This window comes from Mauremys mutica, chromosome 12 (genome assembly GCF_020497125.1).
Source record: "Mauremys mutica isolate MM-2020 ecotype Southern chromosome 12, ASM2049712v1, whole genome shotgun sequence".
Classification (NCBI taxonomy): Eukaryota; Metazoa; Chordata; order Testudines; family Geoemydidae; genus Mauremys; species Mauremys mutica.
This window is the reverse complement of record NC_059083.1, coordinates 23,356,456-23,376,181: the sequence shown is the minus strand read 5'-3', so window position 1 is coordinate 23,376,181 and position 19,726 is coordinate 23,356,456. Positions and strand designations below refer to the sequence as shown.

General features: G+C 51.5%; 2 protein-coding genes across 5 annotated transcripts; both read right to left on the bottom strand.

The window, feature by feature from the left end:
- Positions 1-323: 323 nt before the first annotated feature.
- LOC123344925 (butyrophilin subfamily 1 member A1-like) lies at positions 324-4,114 on the bottom strand. Its single transcript, XM_044981432.1, has 4 exons — positions 4,059-4,114; positions 3,507-3,622; positions 2,120-2,179; positions 324-989 (listed from the first exon to the last, which is right to left on the bottom strand). Exons 2-4 carry the CDS (start codon positions 3,529-3,531, stop codon positions 625-627), a joined length of 450 nt encoding a protein of 149 aa, XP_044837367.1. The 5' UTR covers positions 3,532-3,622; positions 4,059-4,114; the 3' UTR covers positions 324-624.
- On the bottom strand, positions 3,966-18,875 carry LOC123344924 (zinc finger protein RFP-like). 4 transcript variants are annotated; one of them, XM_044981431.1, is made up of 2 exons: positions 18,346-18,875; positions 3,966-4,174 (listed from the first exon to the last, which is right to left on the bottom strand). In XM_044981431.1, the coding sequence occupies exons 1-2, from the start codon at positions 18,760-18,762 to the stop codon at positions 4,169-4,171; spliced, it is 423 nt and encodes a 140-aa protein (XP_044837366.1). In that variant the 5' UTR covers positions 18,763-18,875; the 3' UTR covers positions 3,966-4,168. The 4 variants fall into 4 exon arrangements, with proteins under 4 accessions (XP_044837366.1, XP_044837364.1, XP_044837363.1 ...); XM_044981429.1 differs by lacking the exon at positions 3,966-4,174 and adding an exon at positions 9,407-9,458; XM_044981428.1 differs by lacking the exon at positions 3,966-4,174 and adding an exon at positions 11,230-11,341.
- Positions 18,876-19,726: the final 851 nt, after the last annotated feature.

Genomic DNA, 19,726 nt, shown 5'->3' with positions numbered 1-19,726 from the left:
TAAAATGTGATCTGTGTGCAGCTGAAAAGGCTGAGAAGCCAGAAGACAAATCGAAAGAACTCAACATTTATTATCATGTTTATTTTTATGTCTCATAAAAGGCATCACATCATTTTGGGGCACTGGACCTGCCCCATTTAATCCCACAGATCTGTACAAACCGCTCCCTGCTGCTGCTTCTCCCCAACCCCCCAAACCATGATTGATTCACACTGTGTCCCTGCACCCCCACCTGCGTCTGTCCCAGCCTGGCTGTTAGTTCTGCCCCCTTCCCCCTGCCCAGCCCCCTCATCAGCCCTTCAGGGCCCCTCTGCAGCCCCAGGGGTTCTTCCCCCTCCCATCTTTGAGCCTGCAAGAAAGGGGAGGGGCTTCCACAGGTCATAGAGATGAGGAGCCAGGAGCTGGGTAAACAGGAGTCCTCCAAGGTCATAGAGACTGGGTTGTGTGAGGTTAGAAAGGTTGATGTCTGGTTCCCCAATGAGATATTCCTCCCCGTCCCCGCTCAGGGACACATTGTGAGCTGGGATCCCAGCCACACCCACAGCCAGGGGTGAATTCTCTCCCCAGGGACAGAGCCCAGCGGGAAAGTGAAGATCGGGACCTCATCACCAGCATCAATAAATGTCACCTGTCTCCAGTCACAGTCCAGACAAACCCGGATCCTGCTGGGGGCCCGGCTGACCCTCCACAGCCCAGGACAGATGGCTCCACAGCCCAGATCCCCACCTCAGGGCTATGTCTGATCCATCCCTTCCTCCCCACAGACTCTCTGGCCACCCCCACAGCCCATCCTCCCCCATCCACCATCTCCACCTCCCAGCAATGTCTCCCCGAGGTGAATCCCTCACAGCCCAGCACACAGGCCCAACAGTCAAATCTCTCAGGGTTGTTGGGTAGATTCTGCTGTGTGTCTCTCCGTCTCACACTTTTCCGATCCTCAGACAGGACAAGTTGGGGATGAGCTGTGTTTGGATCCAGAGTCACATGCGCTGGGGAGAAAGAATCAGAGCGTTAGGGGCAGAGCTCAGCCCTGGGGGAGGCTGGGACCATTTTCTCACTTCCCAGCAGCCCTGTCCTGGCTGGGTCAGTGCTGGATCCCAGGGAGCTGCCTCTGTCCTGGGCACCTGAGGCTGAAAGCAGTGATGTCATTGCAGTTCTTCAGTCGGTGTAATGGGACCCACTTCATTCATTTTTAATTTGCTTGCTGAGGCTTCAGCTCCCTGCTCCCTCTGCTGGGGCTGCTCCATTCCCAGCATCAGAGACACAGCAAGGAAGGTTTCAGTGAGCAGGGGCGGCATGTCTGCGGAGGGTCCGCTGGTCCCGCGGCTTCAGTGGAGCCGCGGGACCAGCGGACCCTCCGCAGGCACACCTGTGGGAGGTCCACCGAAGCCGTGGGACTGGCGGACCCTCCGCAGGCACACCTGTGGGAGGTCCACCGAAGGCAGCCTGCCTGCTGCCCTCCCGGCGACCGGCAGAGCGCCCCCCACAGCATGCCACCATGCTTGGGGCTGCGGAATGTCTAGAGCCGCCCCTGTTAGTGAGGAGAGAGCAGAGGAGGCAGATACCAGCTTTTAACCCCAGAGAGAAGCTCCCTCCCCTAAATGCAGCCTCCACTCCCCAGCCAGAGGAGGAAGAGCCAGTTAAAAAAAGAGAGAAGGAAATGGCATTCGGTGGGGTAGCCCCATCCCCAGCCCAGAGAGAAGGAAGGAGCTGATAGCCTCACAGGGAGAGCGTCTCCTCACTCCAGGAAGCAGTAAGCAGCTCCAATGGGGGAGCCCAGCCCTGCCCAGAGGAAAGGCAGGATGTTGGAGGAGAGTGATGGGGAGACCCCCTGCACTGGGGTAAAGCAGAGGGATATGTCAGCCCTCCAGGCATAGAGCTCTGTGCACATGCTGCTCAGGGAGAGTGTTTCTGTTCAGCAGCGTGGGCATGAACTCAGCACTAAGGTTGGTGTCAGGAGTGTTTGTGTGACTTCGGTGTGGGAGCTCCTCACTGTTCAGTGTGTTGTTTTTAGGGCTGTGCGTGTCATGGTTGCTGTCAGTTTGGTTGGTAACTTTAGCTACAATCTCATGAAGACATTTTCTGATAATTTAAAGACAATCTCCAGCTGTAATCTCACCCTGTCTGAATGCTCCTATGGATCCTTCTCTTTTTGACTCTAGTGCAGACGGCAGAGTGTCTGGAGGAGGGAAGGAGAAAGGAGACAAGAGTTCAGGCTTTCATATTCATAACAGCATCCCCACTCTCAACTCCTAGAACTGTGTTTTAATTATGACAGAGAAACACCTCGAGAAGCAGGGGCGGCTCTAGCCACCAGCGCGCCAAGCAGGCGCTTGGGGCGGCCGTTTCCCGGGGGGGCGGCATTTGGCTCCGGTGGAGCTCCCGCCGGCATGCCTGCGGCAGGTCCACCGGAGCCCGGGACGAGCGGACCTGCCGCAGGCATGACTGCGGCGGGTCCCGTCTTCCCGCGGCTCCGGTTGAGCTCCCGCAGGCATGACTGCGGCAGGTCCGCTCGTCCCGTGCTCCGGTGGACCTGCCGCAGGTATGCCGGCAGGAGCTCAACCGGAGCCGCGGGAAGAGGGGACCCGCCACGGGACCGGGGAAGGGCGGCGCAGCGCTCCGCGCTGCTTGGGGCAGCCTCATTTCTAGAGCCGCCCCTGTCGAGAAGCACTCAGATATTTAATATAAAAGGGTCTGAAACCTATTTCCCCTCTCAATCAGGCATTTCTCAGCAATGGAGCCAGCATCATTGCAGCCGGACCCAGGACAGACGCTCTGTAAGTACGATTTATTTTTCCCCTCCTCATTCCCTCCCACCCTTCAGACTCCAGTTGGTTTCTCTCATTCACTTTCTGCCCTTTCTCGTAATCTAGACCCAGAGCCTGCAAAGACTTGGGAATAACACAGCTACCCCTCTGAAACCTTAACACACCAGACACCCAAAACGTATAGCCCAGGAGCAGTTAGCAAAGTCCAATACCCCTATGCAGAGAACAGGGTCAAAGTGACCTATACTTAATCCATAGCAATAAACCAATCAGAAGAGACCTACAACATGAAAATAGCTTGTATAGCAAAAGCCCTGTCAATTAAATAGTTCATGAATGTTTATTGTACGAGTTATATAAGATACTTAATATTTGTAACAGTCAAAGATGATTGAAAAATCTAATATATAATTTGGATCTGTAAAGAGGAACCTGAACCTCACAGAAAATTCCCTGTGATGCATCTATGCCCCAGAAGAAGGTAACTGGCCAGTACATCTATAAGGTATGTCTGTAATTTCTTACTTGAATAGTAATTGCAATGGCAAGGCATCCTTGTGGTACATATAAAGGTTTGAATTAATCAACTGGAGTGTCTTGGACCCCAAGTATGTGGCATTCTCACCCAACAATTAAATAGGTCCATCATCTAATTATCAACCAATAGGCCAGACCCATTCTATTCCCACAGTCTCAGCGGCTCATCCCAATTTCCCCTCCTAGGTCCCTTCTCAGTACCTTTGAACTTCCTGAGAGTCTCCATTAGAGCAACAGTTTTCTGGGAGAAATCACTGAGTCTTGATTCTAACTTAGGAGAAATCTCCTCTGGCTGCTGGAACTTCCCCTTCTCACACCTAGAGAGAAACAATTTGACATGATTATATTTCATTAATTGACTCATAAATTCTGGCAAGTGAATCACTGTTCTAATGGGTCTAGAATTATAATTCCTCTACTTCTCCCAACTTCAGAGCAAGGCCGTGGCAGTGAACCTTTTCCGCCCCCCACAACTGCTCAACCAGTTACAGTTAAAGTTTTAAAATCATGATTTAAGGACTTCAGTAACTTGGCCAGAGGTTAGGGGTCAATTGCAGGAGTGGGTGGGTGAGATTCTGTGGCTTGCAATGTGCAGGTGGTCAGACTGGATAATCATGATGGTCCCTTCCGGTCTTAAAGTCTTTGAGTTATTTCTTAATTTAACAGCATCATCTAAGTGTGAACCAATTGATCAGCACCATTCTCTTCTCAGAGGCTCATCCCAATTTCCATTCCTAGATCCCTTCTAGGTACCTTTGAACTTCCCCAGAATCTCCATTAGCACAATCGTTTTCTGGGAGAAACCACTGACTCGCTCTTCCAGTTCAGGAGAAATCTCCTCTGGCTGCTGGAACTTCCCCTTCTCACACCTGGAGGGAAACAATTTCACGTGATTATATTTTACTGTGTGACTCATTATAAGTTCTGGCTAGTGAGTCGCTGCTCTAATGGGCCTGGAGTTAGAATTCCTCGACTTCTCCCAGCCTCAGAGCAGGAACAACACAACCCAGGGCCAAGCAACCTTCCCTTCAAAAGTCATTAATATTCTTCAGCTCTGGCCTGGAGAGACCAGCTCTGGGGACAAAAGGGGAATTGAGTCTCCATGGCCAATTCACTCCTTGGCCGCCATGCTCTGAGGGATAGGAGGTTCCCAGATGAAGTGTAGAAATCTGTCCACTAGGAACGAGACTGAGACATCAGCTCCCCCGCCTCCCCCGCCAGCTCAGTGACTCCCAGGTCTTCTAGTCTGGAGTTCGGCCTTATCACCCTGAAGAAGATCCCAAGGCCTCCTCTGCCTTCTCCATGGGTCTCCTCCCTCTGGCTCTCCATAGGCCTCTGTTTTACCTATCCCAGGGCGGGTTGGATTACATGGCACCCCCCTCTCTCCCGCTCACTGCTCCTTCATTCTCCCCACCTGGGGAGGAGAACTGGCTATGTCACACCCAGCCGTGATCACCACTCCTTCATTGTCCTCGCCTGGGGAGGAGAACTGGTTTATCACAGGTGGGGTTGAGACTCCTCTCTCTTTATAGGGCCAGCCACCCTGTGACCGACATCGTTCCTCTTCCACATCTCCTGCAGACACAGGGAGACAGTCCCCATCCTGCAGATTTCACTTGGGAAATTTTGGCCGTAGATTTCAGTGTGGGAACCTTGTGCCCATAAAGGTTTCCATGTTGACATCAATAGCAATAATAAGAATTCATAACCAATAGAATGTTCTGATTTCTCCTGCAGTAGCATCTCCAGGCCCCAGTGAGGGATTAGGGCCCCGTTGTGCCAGGCACTGTACAGACAAGTCAGGCAAAGAGCCCACAGTCACAGTCTAATGAAGACGATATGCAGCAGGTGGATAAAGAAAGAACCGGGGCTGGGAGTGGGGGACACGTAAAGAGGGTTGTGTTTGCATACACTGGCAATGGCGATAGGTCATCATGGGTGGCCACCATTCCATATTTCAAAGCCGTCCATTTTCCATGATGCAGACTTAGGTGCCTGTACTTTTCTATGGGGACTGTTTTAGGTGATGGAGTAGTAGCAGGCACGAGGGCGAGTCCATGGCTCAGTCTCCTCTCCCTCCTGTGAGCTTGGCAGGAATTTCAGAATCAGGGTTAGGGAGTTGAGACCCCCTTCGGTGCTATTTCCCAAATGGTGGCTTGTGACCCACCAGTGAGTCATGGGAAGTTGTAGATGGGTTGTGGGCTTGGTGTGGAGGGGCAGCCGTGTGGGGACGGGACTGGTAGCTTCTGTCCCGCAGGGCTGAGTCTAGCTCTCCACAGAGGGAACCTGTGGAAAAATTCCAGCATGAACCTACCTGTCCCATCTGTCTGGAGTATTTCAGAGAACCTGTCGAACCTGTCACACTTGACAGTGGGAACATTTTCTGCCAAACCTGCATCACTTAAAACTGGGAGTAATCAGCTATAGCCGTCTCCTGACTGAGCAATAATTAAGAAAGGCCATTAGGAGGGAAAGATGCCTTGATAAAGGTGGCAGGCCCTGCAGGGAGATGATGTTTCCCACTGGGATTCTGAACTCCTGTGCTGCTCCACAAGGGGTTAAACTCAGATGCTGCCAGCCTGCACTAGAGGAGATCACTGTCCTAAACACCATTTGGACTCCAAGCACCTTGAGTCCTCACACAAAAGGGCTCCAGACAGCGCAGGTCCATGCCAAATACCGTAGGGATCATAGGCACCGACTCCATGAGTGCTCCAGGGCTGGAGGACCCACGGGGAAAAATTAGTGGGTGCTCTGCACCCACTGGCAGGCAAAATCCCCGCCTACTTCTCCTCCCCTGAGCATGCTGCATCCCCGCTCCTCCACCTACCTCCCAGCACCTCCCGCCTGGCCACCAACAAACAGCTGTAGCAAGCTCCAGGAGGGATGTGGGGGAGGAGTGGGAATGTAGCGCACTCAGGAGAGGAGGTGGGGATTTGGGGAAGGAGTTGAATAGGGCGGGGGGGGAGTTGGGGCAGGGACTTTGGGGAAGGGGTTGGAATGGCATTGGGAGGGGGCGAGGCAGGGGTGGAGTCAGGGCTGGGCCGGAGGCAGAGTGGGGTCAAGCACCCACCGGCACCATTAGAAGTCAGCACTTATGATGGGGATTAGACTGGGTTGTAGCAAAACTAACCCCTGGGCGGTGGTGACCAGGGTCAGGCTGAAGAACCAGCCGAACTGGTTCCATTAATCTTTACACTGCTCTCCCACAGTGCAACATTTCAAAATCTCTAGAACTCACTGCTTCTGGGCGCTGAGCTGGGGAACAGGTACCCAGGCAGCCCTGCCTCTGTAAGGGTCAGGGACAGAACCAGGGTAAACCCTGACTGTTCTTGACAACAATGAAAACATTGAATGTGGTTTGCCCTAGTGCCCAAGCCAATTCTATCCACCCAGTCCAGTCCCCAGGGGTCCAGGGCTGAAATTCAGTGGAAATTGGGCTCTTTTGAGAATCCCAGTCCATATTTTAAGCCCTGGAGGTTTCTGGGATCTGTATCACTTTGTTTGTTAAGCCTCCTCAAAAACAGAATATTTCACAGTGAAATAAAAATCCAAGGATGTGACGCCAGTGTCATGTTGGTATAAATCAATGAGGAAAAAAGGTCAAACAATTTCAAGGAGTCTGAAAATGAAACACTCCCAGTGTCCATTAATATGACTTCAATTCCTTGGTATCACGGATATCGTAAAGCTACTGGGTTCTCCACTCATCAGTACAGTGTTTGTTTGTGCTGGAAAAGCTCCCCCTCCCACTCACACTCTCATGCCTAACAATAACACCACTCAACTCAGGGTACGTCTACACTACGGACTATTCCGAATTTGCATAAACCGGTTTTGTAAAACAGATTTTATAAAATCGAGTGCGCGCGGCCACACTAAACACATTAAATCGGTGTTGTGCGTCCATGGTCCGAGGCTAGCGTCGATTTCTGGAGCGTTGCACTGTGGGTAGCTATCCCGTAGCTATCCCATAGTTCCCGCAGCCTCCCCCGCCCCTTGGCATTTCCGGGTTGAGATCCCAGTGCCTGATGGGGCAAAAATCATTTTCACGGGTGGTTCTGGGTACAGCCTCACCCCTCCCTCCCTGAAAGCGGCAGACAACCGTTTCACGCCTTTTTTGCTTGGAGAACTGTGCAGACGCCATAGCACAGCAAGCATGGACCGTGCTCAGCTCAATACCGCAATCGTGGATGTTTTAAACACCTCGCGCACTCTCGTGCAGTATATGCTGAACCAGGACCTTCGAACCGAGGCGAGTAAGAGGCGGATACGGCAGCGCAGTGATGACAGTGATGAGGACGTAGACACAGAATTCTCTCAAACCGCGGGCCCCTGTGCTTTGGAGATCCTGATGGTAATGGGGCAGATTCTATCCATTGAACGCCGATTTTGGGCCCGGGAAACAAGCACTGACTGGTGGGACCGCATTGTGTTGCAGGTGTGGGACGATTCCCAGTGGCTGCGAAACTTTCGCATGTGTAAGGGCACTTTCATGGAACTTTGTGACTTGCTTGCCCCTGCCCTGAAACGCCATAATACCAAGATGAGAGCAGCCCTCACAGTAGAGAAGCGAGTGGCGATAGCCCTGTGGAAGCTTGCAACGCCAGACAGCTACCGGTCAGTCGGGAATCAATTTGGAGTTGGAAAATCTACTGTGGGGGCTGCTGTGATGCAAGTAGCCAAAGCAATCACTAAGCTGCTGCTACGAAAGGTTGTGACTCTGGGAAACGTGCAGGCCATAGTGGATGGCTTTGCTGCAATGGGATTCCCTAACTGTGGGGGGGCGATAGATGGAACCCATATCCCTATCTTGGCACCGCAGCACCAGGGCACCCAGTACGTAAACCGGAAGGGGTACTTTTCAATGGTGCTGCAAGCACTGGTGGATCACAAGGGACGTTTCACAAATATCCACGCGGGATGGCCAGGGAGGGTTCATGACGCTCGCGTCTTCAGAAGCACTACTCTGTTTAAACGGCTGCAGCAAGGGAATTACTTCCCAGACCAGAAAATAACAGTTGGGGATGTTGAAATGCCTGTCGTTATCCTGGGGGACCCAGCCTACCCCTTGATGCCATGGCTCATGAAGCCATACACAGGCAGCCTGGACAGTGGTCAGGATCTGTTCAATTACAGGCTGAGCAAGTGCAGAATGGTGGTGGAATGTGCATTTGGCCGTTTAAAGGCGCGCTGGCGCACATTACTGACTCGCTCAGACCTCAGCCAAACCAATGTCCCCTATGTTATTGCTGCTTGCTGTATTCTCCACAATCTCTGTGAGAGTAAGGGTGAGACCTTTATGGCGGGGTGGGAGGCTGAGGCAAATCACCTGGCCGCTGATTACGCGCAGCCAGACACCAGGGAGATTAGAAGAGCACACCAGGAAGCGATGCGCATCAGAGAAGCTTTGAAAATGAGCTTCATCAATGGCCAGGGTACAGTGTGACTGCTGTGTTTGTTGATGAACACCCAACCCCCTTGATTGACTCAGTCCCTGTAAGCAACTCCCCCTCCCCCTTCGAGTACAGCTTACTTATGCAAATAAAGTCACTCTCATTTAAAAAGCATGAATTCTTTATTGATTCATTATAAAAAGAGGGAGAGAAGTAAGGGTGTGCTTTGGGAGGAGGATAGGAGGGATGGAGAAGGCCATTAAAAAAAAAATTCAGACTAACGACAGCCTTTTGGTTGGGCTGTCCACGGGGGTGGAGTGGGCGGGTGCACGGAGCCTCCCCCCACGCGTTCTTACACGTCTGGGTGAGGAGGCTAAGGAACATGGTGAGGGGGGAGGGTGGTTATACAGGGGCTGCAGAGGCACTCTGTGATTCTGCTGCCGTTCCTGAAGCTCCACAAGACACCGGAGCATGTCAGTTTGATCACGCAGCAGCCCCAGAGTTGCATCCCGCCACCGCTGATTTTCCTGCCGGTCTTCCAGCCGCCACCTCTCATCTCGGTTGTCCCTCCTGTCCTCACGTTCACTGGCCTCTTTCCTGTAATTTGAAACCACGTCCTTCCACTCATTCAGATGAGCTCTTTCATTGCGTGTAACTTCCATAATATCCGAGAACATTTCATCTCGCGTCTTCTTTTTCCTCCGCCTTATCAGTGCTAGCCTTTGGGATGGAGGAGGGATGGTTGAAAAATTTGCAGCTGCATGAGGGAGATAAATATTTAGAAAGACACATTTTACAGAACAATGGTTATACTGTTTCACAGTGAACATCACTATTCACCTAGCACATGTGATTTCCCTACAAGGTCGCATTTTTCATCTTAATAGTGACTGCTTGCAGCTCTGGGGTTACAGATCTCACAGACACATCAGGTCCAGGCATCAGAATTCAGTTTTCATGCGGCCATGGTAAGCCACTGTCTCAGTGATTTACCCCTCCCCCCCAACGCATGGCTAATACCACGCTAGCTCCCTGCTAATCAACAACCTTCCCCCTCCCCCCCACCCACTGCTTGTCCGGTAGCTTGGGGAAGATCGCCTCGCCGGTGACCAAACAGAAAAGATCATCGGCATTTCACTCCTCCCCTCCCCCCGCTTCGCTACGTGCAGGAAAGTGTTTTTTTTAAGCTGCTGCATTCCACGAACCCAGTAGAAAAATGGCCACCCCCCTTACTTAAATTCCTGATTTTTAACCAGGTTATCCTGAACGATATCACTTTGCTGAGGATAACAGAACAAGATAAAGAGCGGATGCTTCTTGAATGCCAGCAGTCACCGGGACCATACGCTGCTATGCTTTGCCACGCAATGATCCCTGATTACTTGCTACATGCATGGCATGGTAAAGTGTCCTACCATGGTGGGCGGAACAAGGATGCCTTGCCCAGAAACCTTCTGCAAAGGCTTCTGGAGTACCTACAGGAGCGCTTCATCGAGATGTCCCTGGAGGATTTCCTCTCAATCCCTGGACATGTTAACAAACTTTTCTAAGTAACTATACTGTCTGCGAATGCATCCCAAGTCCTCAGGGCAAATCAATCATTAAAAAAGGCTTGCTTAAAAAACACTGTTTGCTATTTGCAAAGGTACACTCACCAGAGCTCCCTTCCATGGCGTCATTCTCTGGAATAGTTGCTTGTGAGGGCTGGGAGCAGGGTAATTCCGTCAGGGTGATAAAAAGCTCCTGGCTGCTGGGGGTCACGGAGTGCTGTGTGCTCTCTGCTAGGTCTTCCTCTTCTTCTTCCTCTTCATCTTCCCCGTCTGCATAATCCTCAGACATGGCAGAGATTACAACCCCCACCTCGGAATCCACGATCAGGGGTGGGGTACTTGTGGCGCAGCCCCCTAAAATTGCATGCAGCTCAGCATAGAAGCGGCATGTTTTTCGACCTGCCCCGGACCTTCCGTTTGCTTCTTTGGTTTTCTGGTAGGCTTGTCTGAGCTCCTTAACTTTCACTCTGCACTGCACGGAGTCCCTGCTGTGGCCTTTATCCGTCATAGCCTTAGAAATTCTTTCAAATACTTTTTCATTTCGTCTTTTGGAACGCAGTTCTGTTAGCACTGAATCCTCACCCCATATAGCGATCAGATCCAGTACCTCCCGAGCGGTCCATGCTGGGGCTCTTTTTCGATTCTCAGGAGACTGCATTGTTAACTGTGCTGATGAGCTGTGCGTGGTCACCTGTGATGATGAGCTCTCCACGCTGGGGAAGCAGGAAATGAATTTCAAAAGTTCGCGGGGCTTTTCCTGTCTACCTGGCCAGTGCATCCGAGTTGAGAATGCTGTCCAGAGCGGTCAGTGGTGCACTGTGGGATACCGCCCGGAGGCCAATACCGTCGATTGCGGCCACACTATCCCTATTCCGATATGTTAATACCGATATTAGCGCTACTCCTCTCGTCGGGCAGGAGTACAGAAACCGATTTAAAGAGCCATTAAAATCGATATAAGGTGCCTCCTAGTGTGGACGGTTGTGGCGTTAAATCGGTTTTACGCTCCTAAAACCGATTTAAACGCCTAGTGTAGACCAGGCTTCAGTTTCTGTTTCTTCAGGAAAAGATTCAGGCCCATTTGAAGATGCTGAGGGAAGAGAGAGAAAAGCTGCTGGGATTAAAAGTGAGAGAAGAGACGAGAAGCCTGGAATATCTGGTAGGTGCCCATCATTATTAACCTGCATTTGTAACGAGCCGGATGGAAGGGCATTCTGAATCAGAGCAATAACGAGAGGCAGGGGCAATCTAGAGGCTCAATTACATTTTATCTCAATCCGTTGGGGCGGGTAAAACAGAAATCCGTTAAGTGGGGCATAATCACAAGTAAATCAAAATTAGTTGGTTTAGGAGGAATTACTACTTAGGCCTACACCATAAACCAGTGGGTTTCAATCTTTTTACATTTGATAATTTTGAATTGGGGGTGCAGAGACCCCTTTGGAAATCCATTGTCTGTATGGACCACAGATTGAAACCCACTGCCATAAACTACTGTAACTATTATTCTTATCTATTGTATATTTACTACTGTTAGCTTAATTACACTCTCTTCACTGGAAACAATTTACATTAATGAAATAACAGAATTTTGAATTAGAAAATCCAGTGCACTAAAACAAACTCCTGCTGTTACACATTCACGCCTCAGTTTCACAGTTTTCATAGTCTCTTAGCTCAGAGTTTGGGGGATGTTCTTGAGGAATCCTCTTGTGTAACCTTTGTTTACTATTTTGTGTTCCAGCTTAAATAGAGACATGTGTCCTTGGCTGTGAAGTCTTGGTTTCATGACTGAACAATTATCCCTCTGCTCATTTCTGCCTTGCAGTCCCGTTGTGCTCTGACAATCTCTCTATTCCTGTCATTCACCTTTTATACCTGTGGGTGTTGTCCAGATGTGTTGTTTTATAGTCCTTAATATTTTCTTATTTTTGCGTCCCGCTGCTTTGGATCTCCATCTCCAAGGCCATTGATAATGCACTATCCAGACCATGTCAGACATGGGAACGTCCCGTTATGAGATTCTGGGGCCAAATGAAAAAGTGTGAGATAATTCTCTCAGGATATTGTTCAGAGTCAAAAGACTTAGAATTTGGAAAAAAAAATCTTCCTCCAACACATTCCAACATACCCCAGGCTCCACCCATGTCCTTGACCAGCCCTTTCCCTATTTTCCTTTACAGAAACAAACACAAACCAAGAGGCAGAAGATCATGTCTGAATTTCAGCCACTGCGGCAGTTCCTGGAGGAACAAGAGCGACTCCTGCTGGCCCAGCTGGAGAAGCTGGACAAGGAGATTGTGAAGATACAGAATGAAAGTGTCAGTAAAGTATCTGAGGAAATTTCCCGTCTTGGTAACCTGATCAGTGAGATGGAGGGGAAGTATCAGAAGCCAGTGACTGAATTGTTGCAGGTGAGACTGAGTTAGAAATACTCCAGATCCCAACACAGGGACAAGACTGCTCCTAAAACATGGGCACAGGAGTCCAGCAGTAAGAGATCACCATGTAACTCAATGTGTATTGCAGAGATGTGAATGACTATTATTTCTGAAAAGTTACAGACACTGTGATGTAAAAGGTGAGAAAAGCCCTTGTGGATGATTTCTGGGAACCTCAGAGGGAAAATGAGGTAGGGCTACCCCAGGCCACGAGGGGACACTCTGGAAGCAGTGACCCTGCTACAGTGCCCCATTGCTCTGCTGCCTGCTCCCACCCAGTCCCTGCTTCCTGAAATCCCATCTCTGATTATATCAGGCAGACTTGCTGGGGTTTGCAGGACTGGAGCTCCACTCCTGTGCTCCCCACCAGTCTCATGAGGGTGGGGCTCCCTTCCTGTCTGCGTGAGGAGCTCTGCAGGAGAAGGGCAAAGGGGATGTGTGCCAAACGGGCAGCTCCTCCTGCTCCCTCAGCCCCAGGAAGAGGAGCAGCAGCATGGACATGGTGTTTATAGCTTTGGGAAAGGGTGGAAGTGGGGAAGGGCAGAGAAGTGAGGTCATTCAGTGCCCAGGACTCTGTGCATGGGGAGCAGGAGGGGTAGGGTGCGGGTTCATCACTCCCCCTCACTCCAACATGTCAGCCTTAAGACGTTTATGGAGGGCCACACTTCTCCACCTGCATGAGCCTTGGGAGGATTCCCAGTTGTTGGGAAACCTACTTAGGTCTGAAACCCCTCGTTCCTCTCCAGTGGAGCTCACTAAGGCCTGGTCTACACTAGGACTTTAATTCGAATTTAGCAGCGTTAATTCGAACTAACTGCTCAACTATCCACACCAGGAAGCCATTTAATTCGAACTAAAGGGCTCTTTAGTTCGAATTCGGTACTCCACCCCGACAGGTGGAGTAACGCTAAATTCGACATGGCTAGCTCGAATTAGGCTAGGTGTGGATGCAAATCGAACTTAGTAGCTCCGGGAGCTATCCCACAGTGCACCACTCTGTTGACGCTCTGGACAGCAGTCGGAGCTTGGATTCTCTGACCAGCCACACAGGAAATGACCCGGGAAAATTTGAATTCATTTTCCTGTCTGGGCACTTTGAATCTGACATCCTGGCTGGACATCGGGGCGAGCTCCGCAGCACCTGCAACAATGCAGAGCTCTCCAGCAGAGGAGTCCGGCCAATCCAAGAATAGAAAGAGGTCCCCAGCATGGACAGACCGGGAAGTCCTGGATCTGATCGGTGTGTGGGGCGAGGAGTCTGTGCTGTCGGAGCTGCGCTCCAGCAAGCGGAATGCAAAGACCTTCGAGAAGGTCTCCAAAGCAATGATAGAGAAAGGATACAGCCGGGATGCAATGCAGTGCCACGTGAAAATCAAGGACCTGAGACAAGGCTACCAAAAAGTCAGAGCGGCAAACGGACGCTCCGGAGCCCGGCCCCAGACATGCCGCTTCTACGAGGCACTGCATGCCATTCTAGGTGGGTCTGCCACCACTGCCCCACCAGTGACCGTGGACTCAGTGGATGGCATAGTGAACCTGGACAGTTCCTCCTCAATGTTCGCCGATGGGGAAGATGAGGAAGGGTCTGTGGAGGACGGCGCAGGCGACAGCGAACACAATACCGCTTTCCCTGACAGCCAGGATCTCTTCATCACCCTCACAGAGATCCCCTACCAACCCTCCCCGGCCGTTAACCCAGACTCTGAATCAGGGGAAGGATCAGGCGGTAAGTGCTATAAACATGTAAACATTTATTTTTTATAAAACAGGTATAAAAAACTAGAAATACTATATATACAATTTTCAATGAAAAACTATATGAAAAGTAGGTCCACACATATAGGGATTGAACAATAATCCTCCAGGGACAATTCAAGAAAGGTCTCATTTAGGTCCTCGAAAAGCCTCCGCAGGAGGTTCCTGGGGAGAGGTGCCTTGTTGGGTGCTCCGTGGAAGCACACTCTTCCGCGCCAGGACATCCTTATGTAGATGGGAATCATCGCCTCCACAAGCATGGCCGCATATGGTCCTGATCTCTGCAGGGCTTCCCTTAGCATCCGCTCTTTGTGACTCCGAGGGACCCGCATCAGGGTGATCTCGTTCATGAAATGCTGCATCTAATTAGGGCAATTAGTGTATTGTTACTGTTGTGAATGGTTGACTTTTACTTTGCATAACAATGACCCTCGCTTAACAGCCACGTGTTGTAGGCCACATAGGAAAAGCATACATTGATCTTTCCCGTGCACTGGCGGGAGTGGCTGGAAAAGGGTCAGAGTATATGATTTCCAGATTGCCTTTAGCGGGAGGGCACAGCTATCCATTAACTGATAAGCAGAATGTACTCTAAGGCTTACCAGGACTGTCTGCTAGACAGATTCAGCTGTCTCTCCCCACTTGTCCGCTCTCCTGTGCAATGCCGCAGCCAATGAGAGCGTATTCCGAAATCTCGAACTTGTCCTGAGATCTCGTGAGACTTGTTGCCCTGTATGGTCTTGTTCAGAGAAACTGACTAGACTGTGTTCACTGTTCGCAAACATGTATCTGTTCAAGGAAATCACTTACTTTTCCCATCACACAGCTTCGGCTCTTTCCCGGACTGCCCCGGCATCCCCCTCGCAGAGGCTGGCGCAGATTAGGCGGCGAAAGAAAAAGACTAGGGACGAGATGTTCGCGGAACTGATGGCCTGCTCCAGAGCCGAGGCGGCAGAGCAGAGACAGCGGAGGGAGAGCCTATGTCAACAGCATCGCACACACATCGAACGGGAGGATAGGTGGCGGCAGGAAGACCAGCAGGCGACTCAAACGCTGCTTGGGCTAATGAGGGAGCACACGGACACGCTCCGGCACCTTGTTGATGTTCTGCAGGACCGCAGGCAGGAGGACAGAGCCCCCCTGCAGTGTATCTGCAACCGCCCTCCCCCGCCAAGAAGTCCTGCCCCCCCTCACCCAAAAGTACAAGACGGAGGGGCGGTAGGGGCCGTGAGAACTGTCACTGCACCACTGCATAGCGCTAATGTACCACACACCTCTCACGCTATACATTTGTAGAAGTGCTTCCCTTACAGGCTCACCCAGTCCCAAATCCAAGTTTCATCCCCCCACTGTGTATTAGATTATTAAAAGCTGTTTGCTGTTATTCACTGTTTCGGTCACGTCTTTCGTGTCAGAGGATTTTTTTGTGTATGGGGGGGGGGAGGGGATTTATAATTGCACGGTATAGCCTACATTACCAGGGTACAGACTTGGGGGCATGATCAACTGCAGGGCACACACACACTGCAGTCAGTAGGCACCAGGGTCACTCTGTGTGGTGTATGATTGTCCAGGGTCCTAGCGCCTGCCACCCCATTAATGTTAAGGCACGCTGCCCTTACCATGCATTTCCACCGTAGCAACGAGCCTCTCCACTGCCCTGAGCCCCAACAAGAGCCCTCATCCACGGACAGATACTCACCCTTCCCCCACACCCCTTACCCCTTCCTACGCCCAAACCCGCAGCCCACTGCCGTCATCCAAACCCCTATCCAAAGAAGGCACCACTCGCCCCTTCCTGCAAACCCACCCCTTCCTGCAATCCCTCCCCTTCATGCACAACCACTTGCAACCGTCCCCCACCCCAGAGACCTATGTAGGAGCAGGAGGATGTCATTCCTCTATGGAACAAGCGGTCTGTACATCAGTGCACACCGTGCCCAGCACAGTATGCGTCCATGTTTCAACACCTGAACAGAAATGCAAAGTAAAACAAACATTTATTAATAATGAGTGTAACAATTAATTTGCTTTAAAACGTGCTTTGGAAGTGGGGGAAACTTGGAGAATGGGGTATGTAACCGCAGATCGAAATCGACACATACAGACACAGGCCCAGGGTCAGTTTCTCTTGAAAGCAAGTGGAGAGTCATAGGTTACCCTGATCTCCGAGGAAACTTGCTTTCAAAGCCTCCCGGATACACAGCGCTTCCCGCTGGGATATTCTCTCGGCACGGTTGTCTGGCTGAGCGTAAACTGCAGCCAGGCGATTTGCCTCAACCTCCCATCCGGACAAAAAGGTCTCGCCCTTGCTCTCACAGAGATTGTGTAGCACACAGCAAGCAGCAATAACTACAGGGATATTCTTTTCGCTGATGTCCGAACGAGTCAGTAAGCTCCGCCATCTCCCCTTGAGACGTCTGAAAGCACACTCCACCACCATTCTGCACTTGCTCAGCCGGTAGTTGAAGAGTTCCTTCTCTCTGTCCAAGGCGCCTGTATAGGGCTTCATGAGCCAGGACATTAGCGGGTAGGCTGGGTCCCCGAGGATCACTGTAGGCATCTGCACATCCCCAACCGTTATTTTGTGGTCCGGGAAGAAAGTACCTGCCTGGAGGCGTTTAAACAGACCAGAGTTCCTGAACACACGCGCGTCATGAACCTTGCCCGCCCACCCAACGAAGATGTTGGTAAAACGTCCCCTATGGTCTACCAGTGCTTGCAGCACCATTGAAAAGTAGCCCTTTCGGTTAATGTACTCGCTGGCCTGGTGGGCTGGTGCCAGGATAGGGATGTGAGTCCCATCTATAGCCCCACCGCAGTTTGGGAATCCCATCGCGGCGAAGCCATCTATGATGTCCTGGATGTTTCCGAGAGTCACTACCTTTGAGAGAAGTTGCTCAACGATTGCGTGGGCTACTTCAATCACAGCAACCCCCACGGTAGATTTGCCCACGCCAAAGTGGTTCGCTACTGACCGGTAGCTGTCTGGCGTTGCAAGTTTCCAGAGGGCTACGGCCACTCGCTTCTGCACACTCAGGGCTGCTCGCATCCGGGTGTCCTGGCGCTTCAGGGCAGGGGACAGCAAGTCACACAGTTCAAGGAAAGTGCCCTTACGCATCCTGAAGTTTCGCAGCCACTGTGATTCATCCCAGACCTGCAGCACTATGCGGTCCCACCAGTCCATGCTTGTTTCCCGGGCCCAGAATCGCCGTTCCACACCATGAACTTGACCCATTGCCACCATGATCTCCACGGCGCGGCGTACCCTGCTTTGTGAGAGGTCTGCGCCACTCTGTGAATTCCTGTCCTCACCGCGCTGCCGGAGCCTCCTCGCCCGATTTCTCAGCAGCTGACTGTGGAAGAGGTGGACGATAAGGTGCGAGGAGTTGACAACGGCCATAAGTGCAGCGATGATCGCAGCGGGCTCCATGCTCACAGTGCTGTGGCGTCCGCGCTGTAACCGACCAGAGAAGGGCGCGAACAGATTTCCCGCCAGAGCTTTCAGGGAGGGAGGGCGTGATTGACGGTTCAATGGCAACAGTTACCCAAAAGCACCCTCGACACATTTTTCCCCCAGGAGGCATTGGGAGCTCTACCCAGCATTCCAATGGGCAGCGGGGACTGCGGGAACTGTGGGATAGCTTCCCACAGTGCCCCGCTTCCAAAGTCGACGCCAGCCCCGTTACTGTGGACTCAGAAATTCGAATTAGTGTATTTAATGTGGATACACAAATTCGACTTCATAAGGTCGAATCCACAAATTCGACTTAAGTAGATTCGAAATAGTCTTGTAGTGTAGACAAGGCCTAAGTGGCTGTCTGGGGCTAAAGGAAACGAATGCTCTGGAAATTCCCAAGGCTCTGGTTATAAAAATAACAATAGGTTATTTTCCTACCTTGAATTCTTTGGCAGCTCCCTCTGCAGGAATGACGCTGTGATCTCTGTGCTCCTTGGATCTGTCACACACCAGGCAGATGGGGATTTCATCCTCTTTGCAGAACAGTTTTAGAGGCTCCTTGTGTTTCTCACACAGTCTCTCTGGTTCTGGTTCCTTCCCTGACGACAACCTGAGTTCTCTGGCTGCTTCCACAATATTCCTGAGCTGCCTGTTCAGCCGGAGGTTCCTCTGGGGAAAAGTCACTCTGCACTGAGGGCAGGAGACGTTGGTAGCCAATCCCTCCCAGCACTGGGTGATGCAGGCTCTGCAGAAATTGTGATCACAGTCTAGAGACACCGGATCTTTAAAATACTCCAGACAGATGGAACAGGTCAGTTCATCCTGGAGAGTTTTTGCTGGATTTGCAGCAGCCATGGCCTCTAGTGCAGGAAAGAGACAAGAGAGGAGTTTAGGTTCACTTCCTTCTCCTCAGAAATGGGCTGATTGAACTTTATACCATTAGATGTTTCCTTTCTGGGTGCGGTCTCCTGTGATTTCTTTTTTGTGGACTGTAAAGAGCCCTTGAATGAAGTGTGATGACTCTAAATTGTCACCAGCTCCTCCAAAATGTCTGCCAGGCCCCAAACTTTGGACTAGTCACTTGGGTCAAAAGGGGTAACAAGCGACTGGGGGTTTCACTTCCTGACATGAGGATATGGTGGAGCAGCCTGGGAAGGAGGGTGAGAATCCCAGCTGCTGACTCCTACTGCCTGTTCCCTAACTGGCCTTCAGGCTCCTTAAGACCCATGTCTCTGTGGTGCTTGTGTAACCCACTGGGGTGTGTGTGGAGCTGGTACAGTTACAAAGGGTTGAATATTTAGCATAAGCTGGGGCAGCCTGTGCTTTTAGCTCTAGGGGTCCCTGGTTCAGTGCTGGGTGCGCTGGCCAAGAGAGCAGCCGTCACCCCTGTTCTTAGCCTGGCGGCTCCTGCTTCTGTTTCCCTGCACAGTCTCCCCAGCTCTCCGGGACTCCTGGCTCTCTGCAGATGGCAGCGGGTGTGAGGGGAGCTGGCGCTGGGGCTCCTGCGCTGTACAGGGGATGGGCTAACCAGAGATCTCCTGTCCCCAAGGTTCTCAGGCCCCTTGTCCAGCCTGGCTGCAGGAAGGGATCTGGGGACAGACAGAGGGGGCCTGAGAGAGTCTGGGGGGCAGCCACCTGGGAGCAGAAATGGAAATCCAGGGGTAGTGAGAAGGGAGAGCTTCCACGGATGTGGCTGGTTACAGGGGCTGCCCTACAGCTGGATACAATGTTGCAGCTATTTAATGCAGTGCACGGGGCAATTCATACCTTCTTGCAGCTGGTTGGTGTGAGATGAAATTAGTTTCCTTAAGGGCAAGGC